This window comes from Episyrphus balteatus, chromosome 1, assembly GCF_945859705.1.
Source record: "Episyrphus balteatus chromosome 1, idEpiBalt1.1, whole genome shotgun sequence".
NCBI lineage: Eukaryota > Metazoa > Arthropoda > Insecta > Diptera > Syrphidae > Episyrphus > Episyrphus balteatus.
Window position 1 is genome coordinate 40,559,211 of NC_079134.1, and position 16,167 is coordinate 40,575,377.

Genomic DNA, 16,167 nt, shown 5'->3' on the forward strand with positions numbered 1-16,167 from the left:
TGTTCAAATAAAATTCACTGAGAATCCTTAATTGCCTAAAAATATGTATTTTTTTTTTTTGCTTAAATTAATACATACATTGTATCAGCAAATTTTTTGTTAACTTTTTTTCATCACGAAATTGGTATCTTGTTTTTTTTTTCTGAAACCAATTTAAAACAGAAATGCTAATCTTTAAAAAAATCTTATTATAAGATTGAAACATTCCCACACTTTTTATTCTAATTGTATTAAATTAAATATGAATTATGAAATGTGCTCTTAAATACATACGACCAACGCTTGGCGTTTTCAACATGAAAATTGGCTTTGCTCTTTCATAATGGGAAAGACACAAAATAAATTTTCTTTTTGTATGGCCAGGCCAATACATTTGGTTACTGATAAAATATGAGCACATATCAGTTTTACTACTACTCCAACTTCCTTTAAGTTTCTTGGTGAAATATTTATCGGTTCCATAAAATTTGCATACAAAACCCATCCTCTAGGTCGAAATTTAAAAATTTGAATTAACAATATATTTTCAGATAAAAAGAATTTTTTTTTATTAAGAGTTGACCAAACCTTTGATTCATAACTTGTGTTTTCTGCCTATGGAGATTCCTTCCCAAACCATGATAGAATACACCCAGATTTTATTAATATTATGTACTTACTCTTGCAGTTGAAAACACTTTTATGTTAGTTTACTTGTAGATTGGCTCTATATATATTTTAAAGAGATTTTGTTGATGTTCTTAAAAGAAAATTTTTTTTTGTTATTTGACTTTTTTGAGAAAAACTAAAAATGCAGTTTTATTGCAATTGCTTTGAATATTATGTATGCAATGTTTAATCAAAATCGTTAGAGCGGTTTTAGAGATATTTAGTATAAATTGAAAAATTTGTATGGGAGGTACACTTTCTACGTGAGATAAAAAAAAAAAAAAACAACTTTCAGAATTCCATAAAAATCATCTGTACCAAATTTGAAGGAAAACCATCAACCCGTTTAGGCTGTTGAAATGTGTACAGATGGACGGAATTGGAATTCTCCATCATCGTAATGTTGGTTATGATTAAAACCTCGAATTTTTTTTCGACACGAAACCAATACTTGCCCTATAGATACGGTGACCATATTTCTGGAAGCGAAACCCGGGACAGATAAAAAAATTCGTTGGATCGTTTTGAAAATATTGATTTTTCAAAAAAAATTAAATTTTTTTAAGGTCCAATTTATTCACACTCCATTAAATTTAAAGTCGCCATTAAAAAAGTTAAATTTTAAAATTTGTATGCGATTTGACAGTTTTATAATTTTTAATGGAGCCTTTAAAAATAATGGAGAGTGAATAAATTGGGCCTAAATGAGTTTTCATAATTTTTCCTTATTTTGTTATCAAGATTTCCTAAACGATTTTATGGGAAGCGTTTTTGTTGAAATCATTTAAGTCGTTTACGAAGTCAGAGATCAAGAAAATGGTTTTATAGTAATGTCTGTTAATAACTTCTAAAAAAAAATATTTTTTTAATCAAAATCGGGAGAGCTCTTTTTTTAACATTTTAATTTTATTTTAAATGATTTTGAAATTTTATGATCTTTAACACAACTTTTAACATGTCTTTAAAAGTTTTGAAACTTATCTGGGTTCTTTACTCTTCCATATGTTGATCTTTATTCGAAAACATTTTACCTAGTGTAGCAACCTGACCAACAGAAGCTGGAACTTAATAATTGACGAACATTTACAAAAAACTAAAGCCTACTCTACATATATAAAACCAGCACAAAATTTTAATTTTCGTTGCACAGTACGCAGCTTAGGTAACGAAATTCTTACCTGTGCTAGAATATATGGAGATTTTTCAATCGTTTGTCACTCACATTTATTTGTCCAGGCAAGTTTTTTAACTTTGGAGACTTAGAAACATTTTCGTTTTGCTTCAGCTGCGTACTAGGCTTAATGCTTTATCCGAAAAATTAGAATAATTTTAATTTCCAACCACTGTATTCTTGTTTTCCGTACAAAGTATTTAAAATATTGAATACAAAAATCAGAGAATATCCAAATACGGGACAATCACGGGACAAATTACAAAATACGGGACACTTATACGTCCCGGGTTTCTTAAATAAAAACCCGGGGCAAGCTGTAGAAATACGGGACAGTCCCGGGTAAACCGGGACGGATGGTCACCGTACCTATAGAGCAAGTAAAAATCTTAAATAAACAAAAAAAAGTATGCAATTTGATTTCTTTAACTAAGATTAAGAGCCGTTTGAAAAAAATTATGTTTTTTTGGAAAAATGTGGCTATTACTAATCGAACATTTAATTTTACAAAAACAAAAAAAAAAATCAATTTTTATTTTAAATCTGAAAATAATTGTTTTCAAATTTTAATTTTAGGTTTATACTTAAACTATAAACATAAATGCTTTTGAACCAACAATTTCGGTAAAATTGAACAAAGTGAAAATCATATTTAAAAAAAAACCGTTCTATGGCAGATAAGGTTTTATAGATAATCCTTGTTTAAAAACTAATATTTGAATTTATTTAACAACAAATCGTTGGAGCTATTTTTGAGAAAATTAAACTTTTCCAAAATTGAATCATTTATTTGCAAAACATGATAAGTCCATGATTTTAAATTTTTCAGGAGAAGAAAAAAGCGTTCTATTTTCTTTTGATATGCGTAGAAAAATTTATAAAAAATATATTCTGTAGAACTCTTGCCTAGCTACAAAATACCGTTTCGTTTTTAATTTTTGGAGCGATAGCTCAAAAGATAAAAAATAAAAACGCTTTTGGACTTATCATACTTTGAAAATAAACGGATGTGAAATTAGTTTTTAAATGGATATGCAATTTTGCTTTTAGCCCCAGTCTATCAAACAATTGTATTTGAGAATAAAATACAATGTCCGGACTGCTAATTTAACTTTAAAGTAGCTTTAAACTTAAGATTTTCAGCCATTAATCTAATATACCATTTACACAAAAAGAAGCTGTTGTTTATTTTCAAAAGATGATAAGTCCGGGACTTATTCTGTTTTTGATACCTACTAAAAAAATATTTCGCGTAGCTGTAAAATCGGATATAGATGGAGTAGATAGTTGATATTTTAAAGACAGACGTGGTTATCCCTGGAGTACAAATTTAGTCAAAAAAACGAATTTTGAAAAAAAGTGGACTTATCATGTTTTGCAAATAAATGATTCAATTGGTATGTACATTTATATGATCGTTATTTTTAGTAAAAATAAATAATTCCAAAACCAGCCTGGAGAGTCTCCAAAAAACTCTACAATAGACTTGCAAGATTCACATTTTGTATTCTTTATCATCTTAATGTCATGCCTGATTGTTATCTCAACTTATTTTTTTCGAATGCATAATTTGATAAAAATTACCTATGTATACATATAAAACAAAAATAATAACATGTTTCAATGATAGATTCAAAAACTTTTTAAACAGCATTTGCCAGCAAAGATCAACTCTGTGGATTTGTATATCAATTATAGAATACGTTTCAGATACTTGATTTCCAACAAATAGGAAAAAAATCTTATTTTCCTTTTATCAGTTAAAGCCCACCCAGCTAAATACATATGTATTTAAGAGCACATTCCCTTCACCAAGAAAAATAAGAAGTATAAAAAACTTCTAATAAAAATCGAAATTAAAAAAAAATAATAATTGAATATGTATTTTTTCGATAGAGTTACCAGTCTCTTTTTCACAATCAGTCAGTTACGGTTTTTCAAATACCTTCCCTTAAATTATATATTATTATATAAAAAAAAAATACATTTTAACAAACAAATACAAATAAACAAAACATCAACAATGTATTAAAGTAGTCATAAATCCTACTTTTTCTCTATGACCCCAAATGCCCCAATGCCGCTTAGACCCTAATAACTGACCTTTTTACGTAATTTCAGCGATAGGGACTGCCGCAATGGTGGATCGGGTTGTTGTGATTCTACAAATCTATTTGTACTACTACGTCCACTACTTGCATTCGCTGCTGCTGCCACTGCAGTAGCCGACGAATGAGCATGCAGCAGTAAAGAATCCATCACTGAACCAGGTCCAATAAGTCGCCTGGCCAATGATGGATTCTTTACAACTGATGGTGCTGGCGATGTTGATGCCGAAACTGATATGGCACCATGAGAATGATTATAATTACCGCCAGTTCGGTACGAAGTGGTGGACGTTGTTGTTCCCGTTCCAGATGATGATGAATTGGGATTATTATTGCTACTTCCACTTTGATTGGCAGTCTTGCGCAGCAACTTTGTATTGTACTCATCGCACTTGTCTTTTTCTATTCGAGTGCTGCTTAAAGAGCGTTTATTGCGTTTGGTTATATTATTGTTAACCGGAATGCCAGATGGTTGATGATGATTATGATGTTGATGCTGATGTGAATGATGCAGGTTTGAATGATATTGAGAATGTGTGGAAGAAATACCACCAGTATTACTGCTGGCAGCTTTCAATTCCAATACAACACCTCCGCCATTGTTGATGTTCGTTTTTTGATTATTGCTGGAAGAAGAGAGATTGTTATCATCGATTAGCAATTTCTGGCTTACACCCGTCGTTGTCCCCGTCAAAGCAGTCATTGGCGGAACACTGATCGGATTCGAATTGTGATCAACATGAACACCAACACCAGAAGAAGCACAGACAGAAGTTAATACTGAGGATGAGGAAGTGGTGTTACCGCCGCCGCCGCCGCAAGTGGCAGTGGTTGAGCTGTCACGATAGTTGTACCTTGTACCTGCAGCTGCAGCTAATACAGAACCAGCTGAACTTGAAGTTGGTGTCTGTGACGCCGATGGTTGCTGTTCAACACTATGCGCCGATGTACGATAACGTATTCGTGATCGGCCACGCAACGTCATATGATGCAAATGATGACCAAGGCGCGATGATGATCGACCCGGAAGCACTAAATTAGTGTTGTTGTTGTTATTGTTGTTGTTATTAGTGCTGACTGCCCCTCCGCCAGCAGGGCCACCTCCACCACTGTCCACATCGCGAACTATTGGAATTTTACTCTCGGTTATCGATGCCATTACACTGGACGAGGATAGAAGGGTATTGTTGTGGGTTTTGGTCTGTTTATTCAAACTACTAAGGGTTGGTGCAGTCACATCATGATGATGGTGTTCCAGTTGCTGATGATAATGATGATTGGAATTTTGGACAGACCCAGCCATTGAACTATTTAGATTATTATTAGTAGTAGCTAGAGAAGATGTTGTTGTGGATGTGTTGGTGTTGGTATTGATATTGGTATTGGTATTGGTAATAGTGGTTGAGGTCGATGATGAGGTGCTGTTAGTGATGGTAGAACTAGAGAAGGATGTTGATGGGATATTACTCTGTTGTGCTTCCGCTTTACGCATGTGCATTAGGCCCATTCTGGTAGGATTCAGTTTATTTTTTTTTTTTTCATTTTCAACAAAATACAGAGGATAGAAGAGGAGAGATAAAAAGAAAAAAAAAAGATAAAAACATAGAATGAGAACATTTTAAAATTCTCAAGACGTCTTTTGTACTACAGAGAAATAAATTCAATTTAAAAATAACAAAAAATGAAGCATAGCAAAAAAAGATCCAATATATACGCAGGAAAAGAAAAATAATTCAAAGCATAAACAAAAAATAAATAAAAACAATCACAAAAAAATCCAAAAGAAAACATTTTTTATTCGGAAACAAAAAAAAAAAAACAATTTTGTAATTTGTAATTAAATTTATTGGCATGCGATACATAAATAAAATACACAGGGATTTAAAATTTTGTTTTTTTAATCACCTTAAAAAAGAACATTTAAATAAAAACAAAAAAATACTAGTCATAATAAGGGTTATATAGTTTGTGCCGTTGGATTTAAAAAAAATATATTTATAACTCTTGTTTTATTGAAAAACATAGAGAAGAGTGTTTTAGTATTGTAAACATTTCTTTTTATTTTTGTAAATATTTTTAATTAAATTTAATACTAAATGCCATTTATTTTTCATATCATTAAATAAAAAAAAAAAACTATAAAATTGTATTTATGCTTAAAGTACTTTAAAAACTGTCCAAGAAAAATAATGCACATTTTATCAATACAAAATTAAAATCAAATCTTAAAACTTGGTGTCCTTTAAATTGTTTTCTTGCCGGACTTATTTCAAACACTTGAGATTTCACTCCTTTTTACATAATATAGACCTTGACTAGCGAACAAATTGTTTGCTCTTTTTAAACTACTATCTAGCATTTTTTAAAGTAAAAAAAATTCTAGGATTGTAGAATTGAAATGGGCGGTTGCAACCTGACAGCGTCAAACAACATAATAAGAAATAAGCTAGATCTAGTTTGAGATTGACCATCAACACCAGGTATAATACCAGCTGATCTCCAAATGGTCGAAGACTTAACTATCCATATCTTCGAGATAATTCTATGACTAAAGGCCATAACTATAGGTGATGATACCCGGGTACTCGAGTAAATCGGGTAATGCCCGGGTACCCGGGTACTACCCGGGTACCCAACTACCCGATTACCCGGGTATAATTTGTTACTGAATTTATCGGAATTGCTTCCTACTTTTATCAAATATTTTTCCACGACTAGTAAAATGCTTTTGAAAAAGTGATAAAGATAGTAATATAATTGTTTTTATTTGTATACCCTTCCTAAAACTCTAGAATGATAGATCTGAATTTGATTCTAAAGGCTTTATTAAGGACTCCCGAGACAAACGTTCGACTCGTGGCTTATCTATTTGCATAAAGAGATCATTTTTTATTGATCTGAGATCAAATTTTCCAGATCTCGATTTTTAAAGAAATTTACACCATGTGCATATGCACATGCACTTTCACATGTGAACATTTGTTGACCAGGTTTTTTTTGTATATGGAAAAATTGCTACGAATAAAAATAAATCTTTTGGCATTATCCATTTGCCACAAGAGATCATTGGATTTGCTACAAAAATCTCTGTTTCAAATGGAAATCGACATTAGTGTGTTCGCTGTTTTCCAAACCAAAATGGTCAGTCATAACTTGGAGGTAGTAAAGTACTTCGTGTATCTAGGCTCTGCTTTTAATACAGGCAATAACACTAGCGTTGAAATCAATCGAAGAATTACTCTTGTCAACTTCTGCTACTTTGAGAATGGCAATTTACCAGAAAAGCCCTCTCTCGAGCAACTAAGGTGTCCTTATACAAGACTGGGACTCTTATCATCCCAGTCCTTCAATATGCTGCAGAGGCATGGACTTTGAAGAAAGTAGACGAAAGATCTTTGGAATGTGTCGAGAAAAAAATTCCTCGGGAGATTTTTGGTCCATTCTACATTAATGGCTATTGGTGACGAAGATACAACATCGAGCTGTACGGGTTGTACAAGATGGATAGGTCATGTTAAGAGTATCTCAATCAACTTGGCGTGCGAAAGTGAATGCAGCTGTCAAAGGATAAAGCTGGCTGTAGAAGCTCTTTGGTTGAGGCCCGGAGTCACAACGGGTTGTAGCACCTCCTTAAGACGCTGGTTACCTCAACTAATATGAATTTTCACATTAGAAGAACCCTTAAAAAGGTTGAACAGTAATCTACATAATACTTTAAATTTTGATTGATCATTCATTTTTCTCTAATTTTAATGTTTCCCATTTTTGTGATGTCTTACGCGCTTTGAAAAATAAACTACTAAAAAAATAAATGGCATTTTTTTTAATTCGAAATATTTGTAATTTTTAAAAATTCTAAAAAAAAATATACATAATTTTTACCAAAACAAGAAAAACTTAAAAACCAATTTCGTTAAATAAAAAAAAAAAAAAAAAAAACTATACAAAAAAAGACTATTAATTTACTTACATAAACATATAAATAAAACATTTCCATAATCAAAAAACAAAAAATGGCAAGCATTTAAAGGACATTATACTTATATAAGGGATCCAACAAAAAAAAATACAGGACCATTTATTTTATTGGAATGGATAAAGGAAGACGTTACTTTAGCATCGCAAATCAAACAAATTTACAACAGAACAAATAATTATTTAAAAAAAAATATATACTTAAAACGAAATTATGTAGTTCCACCCAAAAAAGGTTGTTTTTCAATTTGGAGGGATTTGTTTTTGGAAGCTACTCTTACCTCTTGCTATAGAACGCAAGACCTTTGGTTCTTGTACTGCTTATAGAGCTAGTTGTAGTACTTGTTGTTAATGTACCAACCGAAGAAGGATTTGTATGCGTTGTTGTTGTTTCAATACAATCAATTGTGGTCTTCAAGAGTGATGGCGACAGTGATGTACTACTCAAGACATTCACAATATTGCCATTATTATTTCTAAATGGCTGCGATCGTGCACGGGTATGTCTAGCTGGATTATCACAGTCACTAGAAAAAAATTAAAGTTTAATATAAGTTTTAGAAGAATTCAAAAAAACAATATAAAAGGAAACCAAACTAACAGTGTTCCAGGTACATTGACTGATCTTGAATTATGCTGCCTGCGCATTGCTTTAATCTGATTAAGTTTATCGCCTTGAGTTTGGGCATTTTTCTTATCAATAGCTGCCTGAGTCATCTTTACCGTCGATGCTATCGTATGCTTATTAGCTGCCTCGAAAATACTACATGGTTTTTTCAATTTCTTTTCAGCATACAAAGGCTCTATGGAAAGTTTATTGTTGTCAACAACATCATTACTACTACGATGCAATGGTTTTTCATCGTCATTATTATCATCATCACCACTTGACGATTCATCTTCTTCAACATGTTTTGTTGTGAGCACCTTCTTTTTGGGAACATTTCCGTTTTCATTCTCTTCATCGTTGATATGCATTGTATCGACTTTTTGTGAGATACCTTTCACTCGACTTGTGAGTAGAACTTCTGAATTATCATTCAATTGTTGATTGCTAGCTTTGCCATTCAAAATCAATGAGTAGATGCCGTATTTGTGTTTGGGTGGTTCGGTATTCCAACGTTTTCGATGACGTTCACCTTCTGTTAATAGCCAAGCTTGTTTACTAAAAAAAAATAATTAAAAGGTTTTGAGTAAGATGAATGATAGTAATGGATTTTTATACTTACTCTTCCATCCATTGTTGTTGATGGCCAATAACTGACCCTGGTCGACAGAGTCGTAGCCATGCTATAGCTTCCAGAGCTGTGAAACTATAATGTTTCATAATGTAAGCACCAATTAAACTACCAGTTCTGCCAAGTCCAGCTGAAATTTTATTAAATTGTTTAAATTTTTATTCAATTATTAATTGTTCTATAGTAAAAAGTAAAATAATAAATTTATGGCACGACAATCATTGAAGGAGCAAGGCCAAGTTTTTAGGTGATGGAAGCTGGGATACGAACCAGCTAAAACCTAAGTCGAAATGCCTGGGGTCTTTTGCTTATATGACTACAGATTAATATCATTTAAAGAACATTAGATTCCCAGAATAAAATTGAGGTACGTACGATTAGCCATGATCATGGTAAACATTGTGAAGCATGGTGAAGCAACATGCTTTTGACAGGTTTTTGAGTTCTCTGAACCTATTTTCAGAATTTATAAAAAGCTAGATAAGTTTTGCAAGATCATTCAAAGAGACTTAACAAATTCTGAATTTAAATAAATATTGAAATATATTAATTTTAATTGTTCTAAAATTTAGGACAACTTTTACATTTACTTTACATCTTTCAAAAATTAAATTTTCAAAAAGTAATTAAGTATTAGGTCAAATACTGTTTTTACTGTTTTAAAATAAGCGCACCCACAAGGGATTAATCTGTCCTTAATATCATATAATGAACACAGCAAGAGCGTTAGGGAAATAGGGAGGGATTTAAAAGTTGGGAAGATTTAGAGGAGATCATTTTGTAAAATTGAGAACAGAACACAGACCTGGGCCACACCAGCATTTATTTTGTGCGTTTCATACTTGGATCTAACAACTTGTATCGAACGCTCTAAAAGCACGATTTTCGAAACTGTTAACTAATTTCCATAACCTAGGAAAGAAACGTAAGTTCAATCGGTCGATAGTTAGAGGGTGAAGCAAATTCGCGGCCTTTTTTTAAGGACATTTTCCTTCAGGACTCTTTTCAGTGTACGAATGAGAAAGAAGATTCATCTCATTGAATCATGTAAACTCTCGTATATGGGAGTGCAGAGTAAATTTTTCAGCTAAAGTTTCATTGAAGACAAGCGTTGGAACCGAAAAAGACATATGAGTTTTTAACGTATGTTACAAATGACCAAAAATGAAAAAAAAAATTGGTTCGTCGAATATGGGCGATGCTGGTCTTCTTAGCTTGTTTAAACTATTCCTACTAATAGTATCAAATTTAAAACGCTCTGTGTGTGACAAGGCCTTAAAAAAGAAACTCGTGCATCGTTAATTTGTCTAAAACAAACCGAATTTGAATTGAAATGTGAATTGCCCAGGTCATATATGTATATTATTGAGAAATGAGCTGTTGCAATTTTGAATTCTTTCAAACTGTTATCTTGTCAAATGTAGGGCATTGATCAACATATCGCTCATTTACTGTTATTAATGCAGAAGTTATTAGAATTTAAAAAAAAACAGCTAGAACCTGGTTATTAAGCCAATTTTCGATAACCAAATCCGTCCCAAGTCATTTCTTCACACAAGTACTTACAAACTCGTTTCGAGTATACTACCCATAATCTCGTAAAGGCCCTAACTACATTTTTCATATTTTTGAGTGAGAGCACTTAATAGCTTTTCGCATTTTTAATATAAAAATTTAAAAAAATTAAAAATTATTTGAGGCCTAAGCTAAACAAATTAATGAGAATCAATCAGAGACAATGCTCTAACTCTAAATATGCAAAAAAAAAAAAAAAAAAAAACAAATCGAAAATTTTGTAGTCAGGGCCTTAACGAGATTATGGGCAGTATAGATATCGGCAATCTAGCTAAATCTAATTGGTGCAAGGGATTTCAGTCTTTTCAAAACATTTTGTACAATCTTGAATCCTCAGTGGGATTATGGTTGGTGTTGAATATTCTTTTGTTAATTTCACTTAGGATTCAAGGTATGTATTAATAAAAAAAGTCACGAAGATAGAAATAATCATTTTGTACAATTTTATTTTGAATTGTTGGCAGAAATAGAAAATTGTCTAGGAGATGGTTGAATACTTGTTGGTCAAATACTTGTATATCAAAGTCCAATATTAATTGTCTTTTTATATGTTGTGAAAGTTTTGAAGGATACTCTTGCTCTTCTTTGGGACGAGTTTAACAAACTCGGTCTATATTAAAGAAATCACTTAATATCAGTATTAGGATTGAATGTTGTTCAAATATTTTCAGTAATTTAGTTATAACTCCTACTTTGAAAATTATAAATCATGTATAAGTAGATAATAAATTTGTACTCACCTTTGCAATGCACCGCAATAGCACCTTTAGTTGTTTCGCATATATTAAGGAACTTTTTCAAAATCAAATCACTCGGCGTACTGCCATCGATGAAGAACAAATCCTTATGATCGAATCCTGCATTCTCAAAACTCGATGCATGATAGACTTTAGCATTCAATCGAATAACCGTTGTCACATTATTCTCCCGAAAATATTCAAAATATGTTTCGGGTGAATGGCACGGATAACCATTCGATAGAGTTTTCGATTTTTGATGTGGCCCGCAAAAAGCTATAAACTTTTCGGGTACAATCCAATTGAAGTCACCATTTTCGACTCGCTCAAAGTATTCATACTCTTCGGCATCGAAATCATCGAAATTGAAGAAACCAGCCTTCAAAGCTTTGTATACAGCATTTATACAATCGATAAGTGATATTTTATATCCCGATGGGCCATAGGATGCATCACAGAAACGTGTGTAAGCTGGTATATCGCCGGCTACCAGCGGCCGATATGCTTCTTCTGGTGTCCTATTTAGATAAATTACCTATGAAGAAGAAATTTAGTTTACAATATATAGCTGGATAAATAAATGATGAATAGAACTTGACTTACTGCATACGAACCAATCAAATAGGCTGCATTTAATCTTTTAGCCGGATTCATCGATGTATAGTGAATGATTTTTTTATTTGAATGCCATTTTGAGGTTATTTTTCGATTGAGTTTCTGGCAGTAACGGTATAGCATGCATATATTTAGGGGACCGAAGTCATTGTAGAAATTTTCGTAGACAAAATCTTCATCTATGCTAAAATAATGCGTACTTGGTGTGTTCTTTGGCTTAAAGTTCTTTTTGAAGGCCACAAAATACAGTCGATCTGAAATAAAATAAAATAAATAAATTAATAAACACATTATCGGCAGAAGAAGCTAATAAATTTATAATGAAGTCCGGGGCCCAATTTCACAAGAGTGAGTTTTTTTCTGCCTTGTTCCCAAGGCAATTTACACGTTTTTTCGTGTACACAGAGGAATTCACTCTTGCGGAATTGGGCCCCTGGTGAAATACGCTCTTAATTAATTTTGTGTCCGTGAAATTAGTGGACAGGAATTGAACGCACAATTTTCTAACGAATCTGAGCATCTTAAATAAGATGCACTTTCGATCTCCTGAGTCAACAGCAGTTAATAGAATTTAGCATAGTAAATACCAAAACAATACCATGCATCAGAGTTGACAAAATTGGCTATTTATCGCCAAAAATGCTCCTTAAACATTTGTCTCGCTCCTTAAAATTTTAATTTTTGAATTATCAAAGTTTGGCTCCTAAAGTTCATAAATTGGTGATTTTGGGCTCTTATAAAAAATCATTTTACGAAATATAATTCACCAGAAATAGCCAAGAAAGACGATTTTTATTTTAAATTTACGCCCATCAAAGTATCAATCAGAGATGATGGACTGAGATTTATCCGATGTAATTATAATTGAACTTCAGGAGACTTCTCCTGAAGAATCCGAGAAATTACATCACGTATGGCAATGACATGCTGAATAAGAGTCGCTGCAAATCTCGGGAGATTTGAGATTTGTTAATCCGATCCGACCGAAATAAAGCAACTCTTGAGAATCGCTGTTTCTTTGTTAAGTTAGATTTCCTGTTATATAATTGATAAATACTACAAAAGATTATTTATTTTAAAGACTTTTTTTTAGGAAACCTGAAGTTTAAACACATTTTTGGGGTAAAATCGCAATAAAAACACTGGTCTGCAAAATGTATCTTTTTTTTCTCCTTCAAATAATTTTTTGAAATTATGAAAGATTTGACTTTCCTGAATCTAAATCTGGGGTCGAATTACCGCACACGATTACGATCATACGTTAACGTTTTGTTTATTGCTCTCTCTATTTATTTAGTAGAAGAAGATAGGGACACATAGCAACCATACGTTAACGAACGTATGCCGTAGTTCGACCCCTGGTTTCAGAAAAATTCTAGCACGTACCATTTTTACTTGCGATATAGGTACAATATGTACATACATATATCAAGTTATGCATTCGTACAAAAAAAAGTTGAGATAACATTTTTTCATGACATTACGATGACAGAGATACCAAAAAATGGGTCCCGGAAGTCCGTCTGTCTGTCTGTCTGTAAACGAAGCTACAGCGTAAACGGATGGACTGACTGATGTCAAACTTGGTATGTAGCGTTATTTGGCGACTATCCAGAGGGGTTTTTGGAATTTTTTTTTTACCAAAAATAACGGTACTTGTCATAAACGGATTTTAGTAAAATTGAAATATCTTGAAAACGGCTCAAACGATTTTGTTAAAAAAATTCAAATGTAAGTTTTAAGAGAAGGTCCATCTTTAAATAAAAAAAATTTATTTTGAAAATCATTATTAACGGTACCTGCCATAGAACCGTTTTTTTTTTTTTTAATTCGATTTACTCCAAAACTACTTATTCGATTTCAACGAACTTTTTTGTAAAAAAAACTATTTATATTTTTTTTAATACACTTCGCGTCACTTGAATAGAAACAACATTTTTTCTTTAGAAAATAGCGATTGGCGCTTTGGTGAGGTAACTTAGTAGATTTTTGGTTTTGCATTTTCAAAGAGGAACCTTTAACAAACAATGTTGTAAAAACAAAAAACCCAAAACAGAAACCGTTTGGCTTCTAGTTGCGTTTTTTCGCATTACCTCACAAAAAACAGTGTTTTTTTTTGCGTCACTTGAATAGAAACAAGCTCTTAAATTAGATAAAAATGATGAAAAATCATGGAAAACGCTAATTATAGTAAAGCAATATTAAGCTTTGACATTATTTGCACATTATAACCAATTATGGGCTACGAGCTACCAATAGGCACCACAGAAAATGCATAAATAGCAGCTAACATTGGAAATGCACCTGCACTATGCAAAATCGAGAAAGATATTGGAAAATTTGCCAAATTTGGATGAGATAATTTTTAAAATATTGGAAACTAGTGATCAAATCAAAAAATAAGACAGGTGAGACCCAAGTCACGAGCAGAGAAAAAAATAACTTAAAAACTAGCTGCAATTTTCTTCACTTTGCCGCTAAAATCGGTCAAAAACGTGGTGATAGTGCGATGGAAACGTGTTGGTGTGTTCCATCCTGGAAGTTATAAAAGGTGCACAACATTAAAAAAGCCTCAAAATGCAAAATAACAACATTTTAAGTTCTACTAAGATTACAAAAAAGTTAACTATTTCATAGTTGCATTCGAACTGAAAAGTAGTGGGGTAAAGAGTGGTTTTTTAAAGGAAAACATACCAACTCAGATGGACCACGTTAATATTAGCCCTATTTCATTGGTTTATAAAAGAATAACCTTAATCGCATCGCAAATACAGGGCACTAAAATGTGTTATAGTAATACGCTTTGTTTTAATGATGTGCAATAGCAAAATTGAAGCTTCACGCTTCAAAAACAGATGCTAACTTTTACAAAGAAATAATGGTAGAAGCTCTTGGCAAGTTTAGGAACGTGGAAGAACAACCGTCTTAGAGATTGCACAAGGATAGTTCAAGAAAAAACAACGCAATAAAAACAAAACAGATGCATTCCGGATAAAAACGAAAGTTTATTTCACTTATTCAATCCTTAAATTGTAGAAAATGTCATTTTCTTAATTTGTAAGAAGCTACTAAACACTTTTATCACTTTCTCCAATTAGGTCCACGATTGTGTACAGTAGAAGTGCATTTTCAATGTTAAATTCTATTTATGCATTTTCTGTGGTGCAAAAAAAAACACTGTTTTTTGTGAGGTAATGCGAAAAAACGCAACTAGAAGCCATACGGTTTCTGTTTTGGGTTTTTTGTTTTTACAACATTGTTTGTTAAAAGTTCCTCTTTGAAAATGCAAAACCAAAAATCTACTAAGTTACCTCACCAAAGCACCAATCGCTATTTTCTAAAGAAAAAATGTTGTTTCTATTCAAGTGACGCGAAGTGTATAAGCCAAAAATAAAATTTTGAAAAAAATTATTTTTTGATTTAAAAAAATTTTTTTTTTTTTTTTTGAAAAATCAAATTTTCGAAAACGGTAAATTGAATTTTTTTGGAAATTTCGTTTTTATATCAGTGATTTTTACAAAATGGCATACCAATTTTCCAAAAAATTATACGATTTTGAAATTTTTTTTTCTAAAAATGCATCTTAATATATCACTCGAAACTGCATACTTGTTTTGGGGGGCAATTTGATTTCTGAGTTTATTTTATATTTTTTTTAAGAACGATTTTTTTTTATACCTACATTTTCCAAATTTCTATATAAAAAGTCTTAAAAATTTAAACAACTTGAACTCTAAGAGCAAGTTCGTGGGACCCAGTCGTGCATTTTATTTAACTTGCAATCATTTTTTTATATACATATTTAATATTTTTAACTTGAAAAACGTAATGTGAACAAAAAAATTAATTTGGCTTTCAAAATTTCGAAAAGTGACAAACTTTTCTCTTAATCTGGCATATTCCACTTCCGATGGTCCAAATTTATAACAAATTTATTTCTGTGCTCGTTTACTCCTCGGTTTGTTTTGTTTAATAGTTTTTTTTTACATGTATGAGCTTAATTGTTGGCTTCAACAACTGCATGTCAGTGGCCGAAGTATAACAATCACATTGCAATCTACACCTTTTTAAAAAGTTATTCATACACTCGCATAAGGTTG

General features: G+C 31.9%; 1 protein-coding gene across 2 annotated transcripts in view; it reads right to left on the reverse strand.

Moving 5' to 3' along the window:
- Window positions 1-3,319: 3,319 nt before the first annotated feature.
- LOC129907874 (dual specificity protein phosphatase CDC14A) overlaps window positions 3,320-16,167 on the reverse strand; it is a 79,364-nt gene continuing 66,516 nt past the window's right edge. For both annotated transcript variants that reach the window (XM_055984299.1, XM_055984300.1), the window contains exons 3-8: window positions 12,056-12,321; window positions 11,456-11,987; window positions 9,132-9,270; window positions 8,504-9,067; window positions 8,184-8,429; window positions 3,320-5,435 (exon numbers count right to left, since the gene is read on the reverse strand). In XM_055984299.1, the coding sequence (XP_055840274.1) occupies window positions 3,911-5,435; window positions 8,184-8,429; window positions 8,504-9,067; window positions 9,132-9,270; window positions 11,456-11,987; window positions 12,056-12,321 (3,272 nt within the window). In that variant the 3' untranslated portion in view covers window positions 3,320-3,910. The remainder of the gene's footprint in view (window positions 5,436-8,183; window positions 8,430-8,503; window positions 9,068-9,131; window positions 9,271-11,455; window positions 11,988-12,055; window positions 12,322-16,167) is intronic.